Here is an 18,257-nt window from a genome sequence, read left to right on the forward strand (position 1 = left end):
GAGAGAGCTTCTGGAGCCGCTCAGGCCACAGCCGTCTCCTCATTGGCCACTCCTCCCCGGCTTGGCGACACTCCCCGCGGATTGGTGTGAGCGGCAGGCGGCCAATGAGGAGCGCGCCTTTGCAGCTGCAAAGGCGACGGAGGCTGGGAAGTGGGGAGGTCAAAGGGGATTGATCGGAAGTAACCTGTTCCATCACACCACTCCGGTGGGTGATGCTGCATGCAGAGCAGCCGAAGGGTGGGGGGAAAGCGAAGGAAGGGGGAGCAAGAAAGAAAAGGGGGGAAGTAGGGGAGGCAGGGGGAAAGGAGAGAGGGCTTTTTGTGTGTCTGTGTGCAAAGAGGTGGAGGCATTCAGTGAGAGGAAGAAGGAGGAGCAGCGTGTTCTACACGGGCGCTTGCCCTGAATGGGAGAGCCTTGGCCAGGCGACTCTCCCACGGCGGCAGCAACAGGAGCGGCGGGGTTACTAGCAGCCGCAGCCTCCCCAGCCTGCTGCTCCAGGCCTGGAACCTACTGGACTAGCGCCCGCTTCCCAGCAGAGAACGCCTGGAGGTGAGGAGCACGTGTGGATGGGTAACGTGGATCTTGGAGTGCCTGGAGCAAAGATGATGTAGAGGAGTGTGTGTGTGTGTGTGTGTAGGGGGGCAGTTCCTGATCCCCCCCCATCTCTGTATCTCTTCCTTTTATTCCTCTCTCATTTCTTCCTCTTCCTGCTTCATTCAGTCCCTGCCTGTTTCCAATCCAGTCCTTTGGGCACAATCCTATGTATGGTTAGACGGGGTGTGTGTGTGTGTGTAGGGAAGTCCTACAACTCCCAGCATTCCCCAGCTAGCTGGGGAAGCTGGGAGTTGTAGGACTCCCCCCCCATCCAAACATGTGTAGAATTGTGCCTTTACGCACCTGCTTTTGTGCCTAAGGGAAATGAGGTCAGAGGTGTTGCAGGTGTAAATCTATAGGGTGGCGTTTTGGGTCTGTGGGGAGCCTCACCATCACACAGGATGAGCATTAGGTAGATCTGGATCGATGGGTAGGTCTCTGGATGATTTGCAGTCGATTGGCAAGGGATTTCCAACTCATCTTGTTTGACAATAGTGGCCACCAGCAGGACGCATGCACCCTTAAAATTATAGTGCCAAAATTCAGACAGCTAGAATGCCTTCGTGTGTGTGGATGGTTCAGTTCTGGCCCTCGAAACAAATTCCTGGGCGCAGGAATCCTTTAGTGTCTTCTACGCTACGCTCTGGTTGGCATATATCAAGGTGGTAGTAAAAACACATAGGCACAGAGCCTGAAGTCTGCCCACTCCTGCCCCGGTGAACAAAGAGGCAAAGACCCTGTTAAGCGGCATTCTCCTTGTTCGATAGAGAGCCCTCCCACATGGTGAGCCAAACGTCGGTCTAGGCTTGGCTTGGCGCTGTTGCCAGAGCACGATGTGTGGCCATGCTGTTTAAAAAAATCTCAGTGTGTTAATTCCTGTGCATGGGGTGTGCGTGTCACCTTTGTGGAATCTGGCTGGGATCCCTGGCGAACTAGGAAAGAAGGAAGTCTCCCCTTGACAGGAACTGCTAGTATGGGAGGAGCAGTACTAGCTATAGTATATTTATTGCAAACCTGAAGCCTTTCCAGAAACACCAGTCATCTGTCTGTCTTAGGCATGCTGGCCTTGGTGCATTGCTCCTCCGAGTGCCCCTTCTAAAAGCAAAGATACCATAGCCCAGACCTGAAGGCCGTCATCATTGCTTGCGCTGATCTAGAATCTGTTGCCTCGAACTGCAGATATGTGGGGGGGCTGAGAGTGGGAGAGCTCTCCCCACATTGCTCCGAGATGCTCGTTTACTTAAATGTTGGGGGTCTGGATTTATTTATTTATTACATTTATATACCACCCCATAGCCGAAGCTCTCTGGGCGGTTTACAACAGTTAGAAATGGTAAACATTAAAAAATATACAAAATTTTAAAACCATCAGGCATCTTAATGCTATGGAAGTATGAACCAAGGCCCGGCCTGGGAACCCAAAGAAAGCTCTCCTGTTCTCCTCCTCTGCCTGCCTCCCCGGATTCAGTTTGCCAACCTTAATTTCTTCTCTCCCCATTTTTACTAGAAAGAGCATGTTTCAAGCAGCCAGGACTGGGACCGCGAAGGAGAAGAAAGCGTTCAACAGGTGTAGCGATAGCGAAGGTGGGCGCTTGCCCGTCATCATTGCTGCCCACAATTGTGTGGCATTGCTGAGGAAATTTGGGATGGGATAGAGAAGAGGCTGTTACGTGGAGGTATTAGGTAGAGATGAGCATATGGCAGCCGATTTATTTTCTTCTGTGCACTTTGCATTTGGATAAGCAGAACCTGGAGGTTCATGTTTTTTCTCTTACTCCTCCACACCCGACTTTTTCTTCTTAACCCCTCCCCCCCCCCTTGCAACTTTTGTTCCTTTTCTTTATGGCATGATCCAGAATCATGCTGAGAGTTGACTTCAGATTCCAGAACTGAGTGTGGATAAATGTGGGGCTGGTTGGGGGCTCCATCTATATGAAAATAAGGGTGAACGTAAGAAGAGCCATGTTGGATTAGGATGAGGGCCTATCTAGTTCAGCATTCTGTGCCCACCCTGTTCAACCAGCTGCCTGCGGATGAGGGGAAAGCCAACAAGTAGGACGTGAGTGGAATAGCACCCTCTTGCTCGTCTTCCCCAGCATACTGCCTCCGATACTAGACATGACATTTCGCCAACATGACTAATTTATTTATTTACTTATTATGTTTCCATACCGCCCAATAGCTGAGGCAACAGTAAAAACCATAAAATACACGATAAAATACAGTGTGAAAATGTAAACGTTTAAAACAACCGTATTAACCATCATCATCACCAAATAGACCCTAGCAGCTGTGCAAAGATTTAAAAGACACTACCAGATTTAAAATGCGCTCTACATTGCAATGCCCTCTACATAGGGCTGCCTTTGTGCCTAGTCCAGAAACTTCAACTAGTTCAAAATATGGCAGCCAGGCTGGTCACCGGTACACCTAGGGGCGACCACATTACACCAGTCTTAAAATCTCTTCACTGGCTGCCAATTAGTTTCCGGGCAAAGTATAAAGTGTTGGTTATCAAGGCTTGACTTCTGCAATGCGCTCAACATAGGGCTACCATTGTACCTAGTTCGGAAACTTCAACTAGTTCAAAATATGGCATCCAGGTAGGGGTGAGCATATTACTGCGACATTAAAATCACTCCACTGGCTGCTGATTAGTTTCCAGGCAAAGTACAAAGTGTTGGTTTCTTTTAAAGCCCTACATGGTTTGGGTCCAGGTTACCTGCGGGATCGCCTTCTCCCGTACAATCCGCCCCGCACACTCAGGTCCTCTGGGAAGAATTTACTCCAGCCAACAAAAACAAGGCTGACAACTGTTACCCAGAGGGCCTTTTCTTCTGCTGCTCCCAGTTTGTGGAATGGCTTGCCGGGAGAGATTCGTCAACTGAATAGCCTTTCCAAGTTTAAGAAAGCCATAAAGACTGATCTCTTCCAGCAGGCCTACCCAGATGAATTTTAAGATGCCTTTTTTAATGGTGTGCTTTTAATGATGCGCTGGTTTTAAACGTTTGTATTAGTTGTATGTATTTTATGGTGTTTTTATTTGTGTTGTACCCCACCTCGATCCAGAGGGAGAGGCGGGTAACAAATAAATAAATATATTATTATTATTATTAGAGAAACTGAAAAGCTAAAATGCCTCGGAAAATAAAAAGTTCTTCACCTGATGCCAAAATAGCACAGCGTAGGCACTAGCTGAGCCTCTCTGATGCGCTCATTCCACAACTGGGGTGCCACAGCATAAATGGCCCTCTTCTTAGTAGCCATCCATCTCACTAGTAGCCATGAAATGAACCTGGGCTATTTATATTAAGGCCTGCCCTGAAACTAGGTAGACCCCAATGAGTTGAAAAGCAGCTTGTTGAAATGTTAGTTTTTGATCTGGGATTTTATGTGGTCTCTCTGATTTACATTCCCCAGCCTGTTAGTCTTTCCTGAGTCATTGGCTTTGTTCTGGAGCTGGCGGGGGTGAGCACCCATAGACCGTACCCCAGTCTACCTCAGGGTGTATGTGTCTGGTACCCAGTCTGGCTATGGTTCACGCTCCCGGAAGTCATGCCCCCTTTCACTCCTGCCCGGAACTGGGCCCTCACCCTCCATGTCTACTGCTAGTGCCGTATGATGTTTTAAGCCAAGCTTGTGATTGGAGGCTGGGTGGGCAGCTGGGTGTCCCCTCCCCTCCATCCTTCTTTCCCTCCTGAGCCCATCTTGGTTCCCAGCCAATAAAACCATTAACTGCTGCAACCAGCCAATGAGTGGGCATTGTCCTTGTGTATTGCCAATGACAGGGTATTCCTTTTGTGACTAGCATATATACTTCTTCCACAGCATGCGTAATTCTGCATGCAAAACACTGAGCTACAGCTCCTCCTCCTTAAATGTAGTCATCATTGGGCATAACGGAGCCCTGTTCTTCCTGCCTCCTGACTGAGAGAGACAGAGAAAGAGAGAGAGACAAGGATTTGTGGGGCACATCAACAGGCCTCCCTATCCCATTCACAGCTCCTATTAATGGGACCTGATTAGGAAATGGGACACGATTCTAAAGCCGTTTGAGGATGTCTGATCCAGAACATTGAAGAAAGAACTGATGAAAAATAAAAGTTAGCGAAGACTTTCCCCCGCATACAGTGACGGCGAGAACACTGCCGGTAGAATGGTTGCCTCCGATGCAGCTGTGAAAGGCTCTGGTCCCAGTGCGTGAACCCTGTGTTACTTGCGCCTGCTTCACCTTTTGCTTGCTCATGCCGGTCTGTTTGTGTTATCAGCAGCCTGCTTTACGTCTATGTATGCTTTAACCTACTTTTCACAGTCTCCTTTTTTTTGCATTTCATTTCCCTCTGGCCTCAAACTGCCTACGACTCCCTCCTGCCCTCGAACTTTGCGCATGTGTGTGTGCGCATATTGTGCATATGCACAGATAGACACACACAATATGGTTTCCTCCCCCCCCCCCCCCGGCAAGGGCAAAAAGCATAGGGCCCAAATTCCCCAAATGCCAACAATATCGGCCTATTGTAGCTTAAAGCTCTTACTGCAGTAACTAAAGCCTTCGGAGAGACATTTCAGCTGGTTAGCTAGGAAACCACCCAGTGAATAGTACCGTATCTCTTCGATTCTGAGACGCCATCGATTCTAAGACGCACCCCATTTTTAGAGATGTTTATTTGAGAAGAAAGGGCATCTTAGAATCGAAGAAATACTTCCCTCACCGCCCAGCCAACCTCGCCCCGCTCCGTGCTTTCTTCTAATGGTTGTGTCCTTTTCTTTTTTCCCTCTATGAGAGAAGAAACTGCCGTTTGCGCGGGAAGAAGGGGGGGGGGCGTTGAAACAAAGAGTAAACTTAACTCTCCAGTCCCGCTCTTTACTTGTCTGTGCACCAGGGGACGACGACACGCGAGTAAGTCCCATGGAAATCGATGGGACTTACGAATAAATTTGCCTAACAAAAAACCAGGCGCTTACCCAACCAGCTCCTCCTCGCTCGCATGGCTTGAGGCTGCTGCAGGAGCTTCCTCTTTTCCTCTTACCGTATTGCATCGATCCTAAGACGCAGTCCATTTTTAGAGCTCTTTATTTAGGGAAAAAAGTGTGTCTTAGAATTGAAGAAATACGGTAGTTGGGGGGGAAGATGGGTGTGGCCAGGCGAATGGGCGGGGCCTTTTAGGGAGCCTCAGAGTGCCAGATTTGGCCCCCGAGGCTGGGGTTCTGCACCCCTGATGTATTTCATATATTAGTACAATTGGGTTTTTGTGTCTGTGGTGTTGATTAAGGTTATATACACTGGCCAAGTCTGGATAACATTCATGCATCTGATGAGAACGGTCTGTAGTCTATGTAAATTTATGCCGGAATCCATTTGCTAGCCTTTAAGGAGCTGCCAGACAGCTTGTTGTTTTAGCCATTTTTTCTGGACTTCTCCGTTTCCCTGCTGTTGCAGGACGAATAGAGAGATGGATAAAATGATCAGTGGGAAGAGAAACTGGACTTACTTTGTTTCTGCTAGGCCCACTCACCTTTTATGACGATGCTCAGGAAATGTTTGATTTAGTAATTGTATTTATATCCTGCTTTCTCTCCAAAAGAGTTCAAGGTGGTTCAGACTGTTCTCTCTCACCCCCCCCCATTTATACCCTCACAACAACCCTGCGAGGTAGGTTAGGCAGAGAGGTAGTGATGAGCCCAAGGTCGCCCAGTGAACTTGCTGGTCGAATACGAATTTGAACTCGGTTTGCCACCAGCCATAGTCTGTCTGTCTAACCCCACTGTCTCTTGTACATAACTGCATTTATACTGAGAGCTAAACTAGATTGCATATTGGTAGGATGGCATTTCTTATCAATGCTGTGTTTGGGGTTGTTTTTACTCTAATCAGGTTATCGTTATAATTGAGTTCCTGTGAAGCCCTCCAAATCTGCTTCTCTAGAATAGGGGCAACTCTTGATTTAATTTATTTAAAATTATTTTAAAGAATTTGATTTTAATAATATACAGATTTTAATAATGTAAACATTGATTTTATTTATTATGTTTCTAAACTGCCCAATAAGCAAAGATCTTTGGGCAGTTCACATCAATTAAAACCATAAAATTGACCAAGGGGTCAAAGAGCAGGCTGAGGAAACATCGGGGCCTGCTCCTGTTGGACTCTTCCCCCACCCCCACAGGGCAAACTGTCATCTTGGCCCTGTGGGGGAGAAGAAGCAGGGGGACAGGAGCAGCAGAAGAAACATCATGGCCTGCTCCAGTTGGACTCCCCTCCTTCGGAAGCAGGACAATCCCATCAGCCTTGTTGCCAGTCCACTTAATCTCTCTCTTTCTCTCTCTCTTTCTATTTCTATTTCTCGTCTTCCTCCTGAATTCCTTTTCCTTGTGTGTCATGTCTTTATTAGACTGTAAGCCTGAGGGCAGGGACTGTCTTTTTTGCTAACTAATTGTAAGCCGCTCCGAGAGCCTTTTTTGGCTGAGGAGCGGGGTATAAGTATGATAAATAAATAAATTAATAATAATAATAATAATAATAATAATAATAATATAGAATTAAAATACCCAAACAAAAATAGACACCCCCATAAAATACAGATTTCAATAATTTCAGTATTTAATAATGAATATATTGATGTTACTAATTTAGATATTGATTTTAATCATTTATATATTTTAGGGCACAACCCTACTCGATCTGCCCTTGATATTTGTAAGTGTCCGAACTTGGCTTATAAGTATCCAGTGTGCGCCTCCCGCTCTGCAGTTTAGCTAGATGGGTGTTTTTGCCCATTTAGCCGATTCCTCAGGGAAGTGGAGGGAAGGAGGCTGGGGATATGGCGTAAGCCATCCCTTCCCCTCCCCTTGACATCCACCCTTTCTATACTCTCCAAGCTTGAGTTTATATTTATTTATTTATTTATTTATTACCCGCCTCTCCCTTTGGATCGAGGCGGGGAACAACATTAGTACAACAAATCAACACATCTTAAGAATTCTTGGTTTCACATTCATCCCGTCTCCATACCAGCTGCGAGGGGGAGGGGAACTCGGGAGTCCTGGGTCGGAGGTCAGAGCGTTTTATCTGGCCTTGGATCCAGGAATCTGAAAAATCCTATAGCACCCCGCACTGTGTGTGTGTATGTGTGTAAAGATTGAAGTTACTTGTGGGTCTGGATCTCTGATAGCTCTTATTTTTAACTTTTGTAAAACGCCCAGAGAGCTTCAGCTATGGGGCGGTATATAAATGTAATGAATAAAGTCAATAACATTTTGGGTGGTCTTAGCTAGACCTAAGGCTTATCCTGGGATCGCCCCGGGGTCATCCCTGTTCATGTAAATGACACACAGGATATCCCAGAGCAGGCAAGGACGATCCTGGGATAACCATGCTATGTGCAATCCTTTATCAGGCAGGTAAGGGTGAACAGGTTGGGCATGCTTCTTAATACTTTAAGTCACCTCTTGAAAGCAATGTAGTTGGCCTTCCAATATTTTGTCCAGGGTACAGTGGCAATTGCTTCAGATTTGGAAAACTACTCGCAGGCGAGTCATTTACATGTTAATGAAATAATCCCAAGAGTCAGTGTGATGTAATCGTTGAAAGTGTTGCAGTGGGACTCAAGAGGTCCAGGTTCCAGTTCCCCACTCGTGAAGCTCCTTGGGTGACATTGGGCCTGTCACAGACTCTCAGCCTAACCTACCTCACAGGGCTGTTGTTGAGAGGAAAAATGGAGATTAGGAGGACCTCATAAGCCACCTTGGGTTCATTGCAAGAGGGAGAAAGGCAGGATATAAATGAAATAACAAATGAATAAATAAAAATAATCCCTAAGGTCTGGGCTAGTGGGCTTGGGAGTTTTCTTATTTTTTTTAAAAGAAAATAACAAAACCTGAATTACAAAAATAACATGAGAAATATACAGCAGCAGACCAGTTAAAACCCACTTCTATGACAGACCAACGCCTGCCTGAATAATAATAATAATAAAAAGTCTTTTCCAGTTGGCAAAAGGACAAGAGGGAAGGGGAGAATTCTAGCTTCCCTCGACAGAGTTTCCCTCATGTGCACTCTAGCTGCTCATTTTCCCACATGGTTTGAGATGTGGGCAGATAGGAGTGAGCAACTGAAGTCCTTGAGGGGGAAACTTCGTCCAACACCTCAGTTTCTGTTCACACGAGGATTCAACCCCACCAGTGGAGTTGGAAGGAGCCTCTAAGGCCATCGAGTCCAACCCCCTGATCTATGCAGGAATCCACCTTAAAGCATCCCTGACAGATGGCTTTCCAGCTGCATCTTGAAGGCCTCTATGGTGGGAGAGCCCACAACCTCCCTAGGTCATTGGTTCCATTGTCATACTGCTCTAACGGTCAGGACGTTTTTCCTGATGCCCATTATTCCGTGTCCTGCACTCTGGGATGATTGAGAAGAGATCCTGGCCCTTCTCTGTGTATCTAGTATGTACGTGGCAAGGTATACTGTATGTTTAAAATAATTTAAGGTGCAAAAGCCTATGCTCAGGCAGCCTGGAACCTCCAACATTATTCAGCCCCTCTCCTCTGCTATTTGTGCTGGCGTTGCTTGTACACTTTCAGAGGAATATAGGACATTGACCCCAAGTGCACACTTATTCTGCCTGTAGAAGATGGACAAAGGGATCTGAGGCCCTCCGGATGGTGTTGGGACTCCAACTCCCATCATCCCTAGTCATTGGCCATACTGGCTGTGGCTCATGGGAGTTGGGGGAGTCCACAACATGTGGAACGTAAGAACACAGGAAGCTGCTTTATAATGAGTCAGAACTTTGGTCCATCTAGCCCAGCCTTCCTCAACCTGGGGCGCTCCAGATGTGTTGGACTACAACTCCCAGAATGCCCCAGCTGGCTGGGGCATTCTGGGAGGTGCAGTCCAACACATCTGGAGCGCCCCAGGTTGAGGAAGGCTGATCTAGCCCAATATTGTCAACACTGATTGGCAGCAATGGCTTTCCAGGGTTTCAGGCAGGAGTTTTTCCAGCCCTACCTGGAGATATGGGATTGAACCTAGGACCTTTCGTATGCAAGCATGTACTGAGCCACAGACCCTTCTGTTTCAAGTACGTCTTTGCAGCCGTGAGGTCTAGAACCATGCGTTAACTGTCTTGAAAAGCAGGGGGCCTTCACCGTGGTGGCCCCCCTCCTATGGAATTCCCTGCCTCTGGAAGTCAGGCAGGCGCCAACTTTATTCCTTTCGGCCCCTCCTAAAAACGTCATTATTCCAGGAAACCTTTTCTTAATGACCAGCCACTGTTCACTGTACATTTTGCTTCTTTTAAAATCTATTTTGAAGTGTTTCATTCCATTTTTATTTTATTTTAGCTTGTATACCGCTCCGAAATTTTGAATGGGGAGTGGTATATAAACATTGTAAATAAATAATAAATAAATCCCTAGGCAACTGGATTTCTGTGCCCAAAATGGCATTCTGGGCTCCGCTTATCTAAGGTGCCATAAAGAAAACTCTGGGCTTACCAGATGCCTTGGACTACACCTCCCATAATCCCCATCTTGGGGGATTATGGGAGGGATAGTCCAAAACATCTGGAGAGTCTCAAGTTGGGGAAGGGTAATATATGACATTTCCAAATTGGCCCTCGTTGTTTTCCCTCTGCCTTGAAAACCTGCGGCAGCTCGGCTGTGGGCAAGTCTTGGGAAAGTCCTAGGCGAGGCCAATGTGTCTTCATCAACCCATGTGTGTGACACAGGCATGGATCAGGCACAGAATGGGGGGGGTGTTGCTGTGGTTCAAGACGTCACACTGAAGGAATCTTGAGTCAGGTGGTATCATGTTAGCACAGCCGGGCAGGAAGACACTTGTTGACACTTGCCTGTCTTGGCTCATCTGTGGATTGCGTTTGTATGGTTAGGCAAAGGAGGGGAACCTGAAGGAGGCCTGGAGCTTTGGGGCGGCCTATATTGGCTTTTGTGACTCTCCCCTTGCTCCCACGCTGTTTCTTTATGAATTTTATTCATCACACCTGTTTAGGAGGATAGGGAGGCATCTGCTACTACTTCTGTTCATTCCTTCTAGCCTGGGGTGGGTGGGTGTGGAACTCAAATCCTAAATCTAGCCTTCCTCTTTTTTTCAGGGTCTTTCTGATGATCACGGCACCTTCCCATTTTCTCCAACCAGTAATAGTTTGGTGGGTTCCTAGCTTTCATTGGTTGGGTTCACACAACCCACTAACCCACTAAGTGTGGGTGGTTGTCGAACTGTGGGTTATCGTGTTGTCTGAACGCAGTGCATTTTCTGCAGGGTTGCTTGTTAACCACCCTGAACAACCCAAGAACAAGCCATGGCTTCCCAAGGTGGCTTATTTGAGAAAAATAAATCCCGTGGCATGGCTAACAACCCACCCTGCAGAAAACATGCTCAGACTACACGATAACCCATTCTGCAGAAAACACATTGCGTTCAGACAAGACATTAGACCACTCTGTGGAAAACACTGTGTTTAGACAACACAATAAACCACGGTTTAACAACAACCCACACTGAGTGGGTTAGTGTGTTGTGCAAACCAAGCCTCTGTTTTGTTTCATTTTTTCCATTATTAATATATATATATATGTGTGTATGTGTGTGTGTGTGTATAATGCACACTGTACATGATATAACTTTCATACAGAAAATCTACATTATCTAACATTCCTGCAAAATGTCATGCTAAACAGGTAGCTAGCAGGTTGTTAAATATGTAAATATATATTTAAAAGAAACAATTAAACACAAATTGTCAAAGTGGGTGAACATTGCGTTTTGATCAGACTATAATAAGGAAAAACAAATATGTCGATATCCAAGTTGTCTCTAGCCCTCATAAAGACAATAAAAGGGAGCCAGTCATTGGAATCATAGAATCATAGAATAGCAGAGTTGGAAGGGGCCTACAAGGCCATCGAGTCCAACCCCCTGCTCAATGCAGGAATCCACCCTAAAGCATCCCTGACAGATGGTTGTCCAGCTGCCTCTTGAAGGCCTCTAGTGTGGGAGAGCCCACAACCTCCCTAGGTAACTGAAGCAGTCTCTCGTCTGCCTTCTAAACAGACATCTTTAGTTAGCTTAGCCAACTTTCCAAACTTTGCACAACCATTCTTTCAAGAAGGGGATAACATGACTCCAGTTTCTGGCAACCCAGATCCTAGCAGCGATCAATAGATTCTGAACCTGGGACCTTCTGCTCCACCATTGAGTTGCAGATTGCTTATTGGGGATATTGCAAATGATAAACCTCATTTTTTTCTCAGCTGCTTTTTGTCATGTGTTGAGAAGACACTGGCTCAGTTCAGACAACACGTTTCTCAACAATGGATTTAGAACTCCATGGGGTTTTTATACCACCATTGAGAAATGTGTTGTCTGGAGGGAGAACTCCACCCCACGGTGGAGTTTTTTGGGAAAACACTCCACGTAGAATATCCACACTGTGCAGAGGAGAGTTCCTGCACAACTGTTGTATTGCATGTTGTGTGGCAGGCTCTGTGGAGTTCTCAGTTGTATTATTATTATTATTATTATTATTATTATTATTATTATTATTATTATTATTATTATTTATATAGCACCATCAATGTACATGGTGCTGTACAGAGTAAAACAGTAAATAGCAAGGCTCTGCCGCATAGGCTTACAATCTAATAAAATCATAGTAAAACAATAAGGAGGGGAAGAGAAGGCAAACAGGCACAGGGTAGGGTAAGCAGGCACAGGGTAGGGTAAAACTAACAGTATAAGGTCTGCACAACATCAAGTTTTAAAAGCTTTAGGAAAAAGAAAAGTTTTTAGTTGAGCTTTAAAAGCTGCGATTGAACTTGTAGTTCTCAAATGTTCTGGAAGAGCGTTCCAGGAGTAAGGGGCAGCAGAAGAAAATGGACGGAGCCGAGCAAGGGAAGTAGAGGCCCTTGGGCAGGCGAGAAACATGGCATCAGAGGAGCAAAGAGCACGAGCGGGGCAATAGTGTGAGATGAGAGAGGAGAGATAGGAAGGAGCTAGACCGTGAAAAGCTTTGAAGGTTAACAGGAGAAGTTTATATTGGATTCTGAAGTGAATTGTATTGAGTTGACTTTTCCCACTGGCTACAGAGTTCTTTGGCAAGAGCGGCAAAAGGAGGGAGTGCCGCTCTAGGAGAGCCGCTGGGATTGCTTTTTGCAGCAATGGCTGATGTGATACCATCGGGAGGACCGGGGAGGAGAGAGGGTGGAGGAACTATCAAATCAAACTTCATGATGGGTTTTACTCAACTCCATGGTAGCCCATAGTCACACCACGGTGGAGTTAGAACATGTTGTGTGGGGAGAACCCCCTAGGAACTCAACCATTGAGTGGAGTTTTCATACTGCATTGACTAACGTGTTGTCTGAACTGAGCCTCTGGTTCGCATTGTGCATTCCTGTCATTCTGCCTCAACTTCCTCCTGAATCTAATTGTCTTGTCTTTCCTCCCTCCTTTTCAGTTCATTGTGGCAGTGGATAACAGCTCAAATAACAAGGATTGCAAGAGGTCAGATTCTGTTAATACTTCCTGCTGCTACTTGAATGATGGGCACTGTTGGGAGGGCTGTGTGTCCGCCGTGGTTTTAAAACAACCACCCTGTTTTAAATTTTGCATCCAGGCAATCCAATTCCTGTGCTGAGAAAAACGGAACGTGTATAAACTTATTCAATTTTTTTAAAAAAAATCTGTATATTTGTTTTGCATAATCTAGAGTGTCATCAGATGAGTGTTTTATCACACGCCCATCACTGCCCACTCATGTTTTTTCGTGAGCCCGGTAAATCTGACTTTTTTGGGGGGGAAGCAAAATGTGCCGCCATTTTGTTCTGTGTGCAGGAAAAGCAGCATGATAAAACAGCCACTGAATGGGCCGCGTGGTGATTATTTACTTCCTTTTTCTTCCCCGTGTGAAGAAAGAGGAAGTATCATGGGACAGAAGTGGGGGGAAAGCGACAAAAAGGAAATGCAATCCCCCCCCCCCCCCCGGTCTGATGATGCTCCTATGCTGCTCCTCCGTGTACTTTCTGTAATTTATTCTTTGGTGATATTTTAAATTAAGGCTCCATCTACCGCAGACAATACCCAAGGACCTTTAATTGGAATCAGAATGGTTTTAATGTTGCGTTTTCAATATTGTATTTTAAATGTGATTTTAATAATTATATTTTGAATTGCTTAGGGATTTTATTATATATAATGGTAAATAAATATCACAAATAAATAAATTAAATTTAACTTCCAGGCCAGGGGTCTCCAAATGCAGAACCCTCAAAATTTTTGATTTTTTTAATCTGTTTTTTTTAAAGATAGGTACATGGATTTGTATATATCAATAGCGATGAACACATATAAAACGCATACAACTTTCTAACAATTATATATAGGCTTCAACAAAAGTGGGCCTAACATCTAAATAAGTTTCCATTTGAAGTTGGCGGCTGTATGCCACCTGTTCAAATATTGAAAGTGATGTAGGATCCTCAATCCGTTGTATTATAGAAGGTGAATGTTTATCCTTCCAGGGTTGTGATATCAGTCTTTTAGCTGTCAAAAGGGCGTGGAGAATCCATTAAGCTGACCGTTTCTAAATGTCCACGAAGCAGTTAAATAATTTCAAAGAGCTTGTGCATCAGTGAATATTAAAGAATGTTCCAGTACAAAATGGATCTGTATAATAACCTCCTCCCCGAAAAGAAGCAACTACTGTTTGAAAGAAGCATTAGCTGTGTTGCACTGCCAGCAATTAGCTCAATTGGACGGTCTGTTATGAAAGAGAGATTGCAGTGTCCCATAGGGCCGAAACATTTGTTGTTGTTGAATAAGACGCAGCCTAAGATCAATAGATGCGACAGGTAGATGCCAAAATGGCGATCCACTGATTAGGCGATTTGTAGTGACGTCCACAGCAGTTTCTCAAATTCCTAAATGTGCCCATGGGTCCAAAAAGTTTGGGGGCACCTAGTTTACAGGACTGCAAAAAATAAAATAAATTAACTACCTTTAGGAAAAACTCCTAAAGAGTATATATGGGGGAACCCCAGAGCAATGAGGACTGAGCTTCCTCAGTAATCATGGAATGCTAGCCCAATGGTGGATGGGAAAAACAAACAAACAGCTAATGGGGGGGGGGGAGGGAAAACAGAATGTAATCTCTTGAAAAAGGTCATGGCTGGCTGCGAGGTGGGTGGGTGGGTTGTACAGACTCTTCACTCCCTAAGTGCTGCTGGAGGATTATAAGTGGTTAATTGTTGCCGTTCTTAACCAAAGTATTTTCAATGCAGTTTTTGGAATGACCCAATATGTCAAAAGCTCAGTGTGTGTGTTTGGGTTTTTCATCCTAGTGGTGCAGGATTACTTTGGAGGCACGATGGGCGAACCTTCTCTGGCGGACAAGTCCCTGGAGCTGAGCGCGCACTCCCGCTTCATCATCGGCTCTGTATCGGAGGATAACTCTGAGGATGAGACGAGCTCCTTGGTGAAGATCGACCTCCTGGAGGACAAAGAGCAGTCCCTGTCGCCAGTCTCCGTCAGTTCGGACTCACTTTCCGACCTGGTTCCCTCCAGCGTCCAGGATGGCCATATGAGGTACCAAATTGGGCTCTTTTAAATCGGTGTCTTTTCACTCTGTTCTAAAGGGCCTTGCAAGATCAATTTAATGTTGATCCCCAGGGCTGTGATGCAGGGGGAAAAGACAGGGTTGTATACCTTTTATATTATTATTATTATTATTATTATTATTATTATTATTATTATTATTAATTATCTTTTCACTTGCGGTTTTTCTAGACGGACATGATAGGCTTTGCCAAATTTACTGATTCACAGATTTCCTGACTATTGAACATATTTTAAGTATGACTGCTTTCTGGATGTTGGTGTAAATGCATTTTGGTAGGCCCAGTTTCTGAAGGTTTTCTTTTTTGATGTGACTAATGGAATAACTGTAACTTTTTTCCTGTTGTCATAGTTCTTTAACTTCCATAGCCAGTGGTGTATATTTTTCTTTCTTTTTGTCTTCCTTTCCAACAACTTCGGAACCGCCCAGGGAGCTTCGGCTATTGGGGGGTATAAAAATGTGATAAATAAAAAAAAAATGTCATTAGGTATTGCTATGTCAATGAGATAGGTGTGTTTTTCTTTTTTGGCTATAACTGTTATGTATGTCCGGTTGCGAAGTATCATCTTGTCCATATGAATTGTTCTGTCCCAGTATACATTATTATTATTATTATTATTATTATTATTATTATTAATTTCCTATACACAGCACAGTAGCTGAAGCTTTCTGGGCGATTCACAACAATTCACACACACACACACACACACACAAATACAAACTATAACATTAAATCATGGTATATTATAATAAAGCATACATTGTAATAAAACAATGCATTTACAAATGTATTGGTAAACAGTACCTCCTTCAGGATGAGGCCCCATGGCTGGGATATGACCCTATCTACAGAGAGAGCCAAGTTGCCTGTCTGAGGGAGAGGTCATGGTTCAAGGTTTCCAGATGTACTGGGAAGGAAAGTATTTGATTATTTTGTTTTAAAATAAGCTTTTTCGTAGGGGTAGGAGTGTCAAGTTAAAAAAGAACAACCGGATTAGAAGGTGCCTTGGCAAAGGTGGTGTTTCCCCCCAAGACTGGGACTCAAGATGGCTTTACAAATTAAAACATGTACAGTTAAAACAGATATATACAAAAATTAAAACATAAGTAAACATGCTACAATATTAAAACATTTAAAAACATTTAAAATACGAATAATAAAAAAATCCGGTATATAAACAACACATAAACATAAACAGAGGTCCAGACTAACCCCTAAAGGCCGGCCAGCACAGAAAAGCTTTAGCTTGCCTCCGGAAACACACCAGCGAGGGAGCCAGTCTAGCTTCTGTGGGAAGGGAGTTCCAGAGCCCCTGGGCAGCCACTAAGAAGTGCACTCCAAGCAGGTATGCGTGTTCCTCCCCCCCCCCCCAGCGCTTGTCATTTAGTGGTTTTTGTACAGGTCCTCCCTCCCCCCCCAGCTTGAAATGCCCCCCTAAGGCTTACTTACTGGCAGCAAGAGCTTTGGACGAAAGTAGGGTGGCGTTTTTGGTATCTTGGCTTTGGCCTTGTCCCTTTTTGCCTTCAGTTCCCCCAGCCCCCCACCCCGGCAAATGCAGCCCCCGGAAGCACTTGTCCAAATGTGATTTGGCCCTTGGCCCAGAAAGGGTACAGCATTCCTGGTCGAGAAGGTGCAACATCAAAGGGCGCAGGAGGACAGAAGCAAAATGAGAACATCTGGGCCAGATGTTGTGGTCGTAGAGAGTTAGTAGAGGTAGAAGACTGAATGAACGACTCCTTGCTAGGTTATGCCTAGGATCCTGGAACAGAGAAGCAATCGCTGAGCCTTTTTTTTTTAAAGAAAAAAGAAAACCTCAAATCTTTCTGGCTGCTATCCAGGCCTGTCTGCAGCCGTGGGCAAAACACACAGGTTCCTTGGCACGTTGGTTGAGAGCAGAAGGCAAACATGCTGGCGTTTTATGAGCAAAACCAGCGATAAATTTGATTTAAGTTTTTTTTAAAAAAAAGGTCCATTGAAGCCAAATGACCTTGTGATTGGAAGGAAAGGAGACCTCATAACCAAAAGCCCCTCTTCAGGTGGCAGAAAACCATCTTCCTCTGGTGGGAAATTCCATGCTTAATGGCCAAGGGCACAATCCTATGCATATTGAGAAAGAAAAAAGGCCTACAACTCCCAGCATGCCCTAGCCAGCCATGCTCTGAATTGTAGGCCTTTCCCGATGTTCTAGATGTTCTGGACTCCCCCAGTTCCCATCAGGCATAGCCAGTATGGCCAGTGGCTAGGATTGATGGGATTTAGAATCCCAACAACATCCGGAGGGCCTTGGGTTCCCTGGCCTCTGTTGTATAGGAAGAACTTGAAGACTTGAATAAGGGTACACTTGAATGCCAAGGCTTTTTGAAACGGCTGTCTTAAATTGATATTTAAATCAATTTAAATTCTCCCCCCGCCACTCCCAATCTCATTGTGAACCGCTTTGAATATGTTAGATAAAAAAACCAGCAAAAAAGAAAAGTTTTAAAATAAACTTTGCATGAGGCCTTTCTCTGTTGGGTTCATTGGTGCCGTCTTCCTGGGGCTGATCCGCTCCAGGCGGAGAGGTGTGTGGAAAGTTACACAAGGGCAAAATTGCGGATGCAGGGGGTCATCACGCCATGTGGCTGGTGCATGCTGAAAGATTTGGAATGGGACGCACATCTGTGCACAGTCGGAATGCAGCCTTGAACGCTTCTTTCTCAATCTGTTTGCTTTTGTTTCGTCCCATAAGATAACTTGACCTGTTGCAGCCAGGTTATGTGTGTGGGCAAATCCCAAAGTGTGCCATGTTTTCCCAATTTTTGTTCTTCTTTTCCAACTCCACACCCCCCAATCTATTCACAGTGTTTTAGCTATATGCTGCCTGTGTATGCACTGTCTGTTTATATGTTTTTATGTTTTGCACACTGAACCTGTTCAGGCGCCACGCTGAGCCACGTTGGTTAAGCATTTTGAGCGGAGTGTTACGTCTTAGCGTGTCGTGTGAGCCTTTCCTAACCATGGTGGCTACATAACGACGGCGTAAACCCGCT

At 45.1% G+C, this 18,257-nt stretch overlaps 1 protein-coding gene across 1 annotated transcript in view; it reads left to right on the top strand.

Annotated features, from left to right (window-relative positions):
* The first annotated feature begins 349 nt into the window (after window positions 1-349).
* The window catches only part of ACACA (acetyl-CoA carboxylase alpha), a 221,542-nt gene continuing 203,634 nt past the window's right edge, over window positions 350-18,257 (top strand). Inside the window, exons 1-3 of the mRNA XM_063146546.1 lie at window positions 350-549; window positions 13,071-13,117; window positions 14,953-15,196. Of these exons, the coding sequence (XP_063002616.1) occupies window positions 404-549; window positions 13,071-13,117; window positions 14,953-15,196 (437 nt within the window). The 5' untranslated portion in view covers window positions 350-403. The remainder of the gene's footprint in view (window positions 550-13,070; window positions 13,118-14,952; window positions 15,197-18,257) is intronic.

The sequence above is a fragment of the Elgaria multicarinata genome, chromosome 22 (genome assembly GCF_023053635.1).
Source record: "Elgaria multicarinata webbii isolate HBS135686 ecotype San Diego chromosome 22, rElgMul1.1.pri, whole genome shotgun sequence".
In the NCBI taxonomy this organism is placed as follows: Eukaryota; Metazoa; Chordata; class Lepidosauria; order Squamata; family Anguidae; genus Elgaria; species Elgaria multicarinata.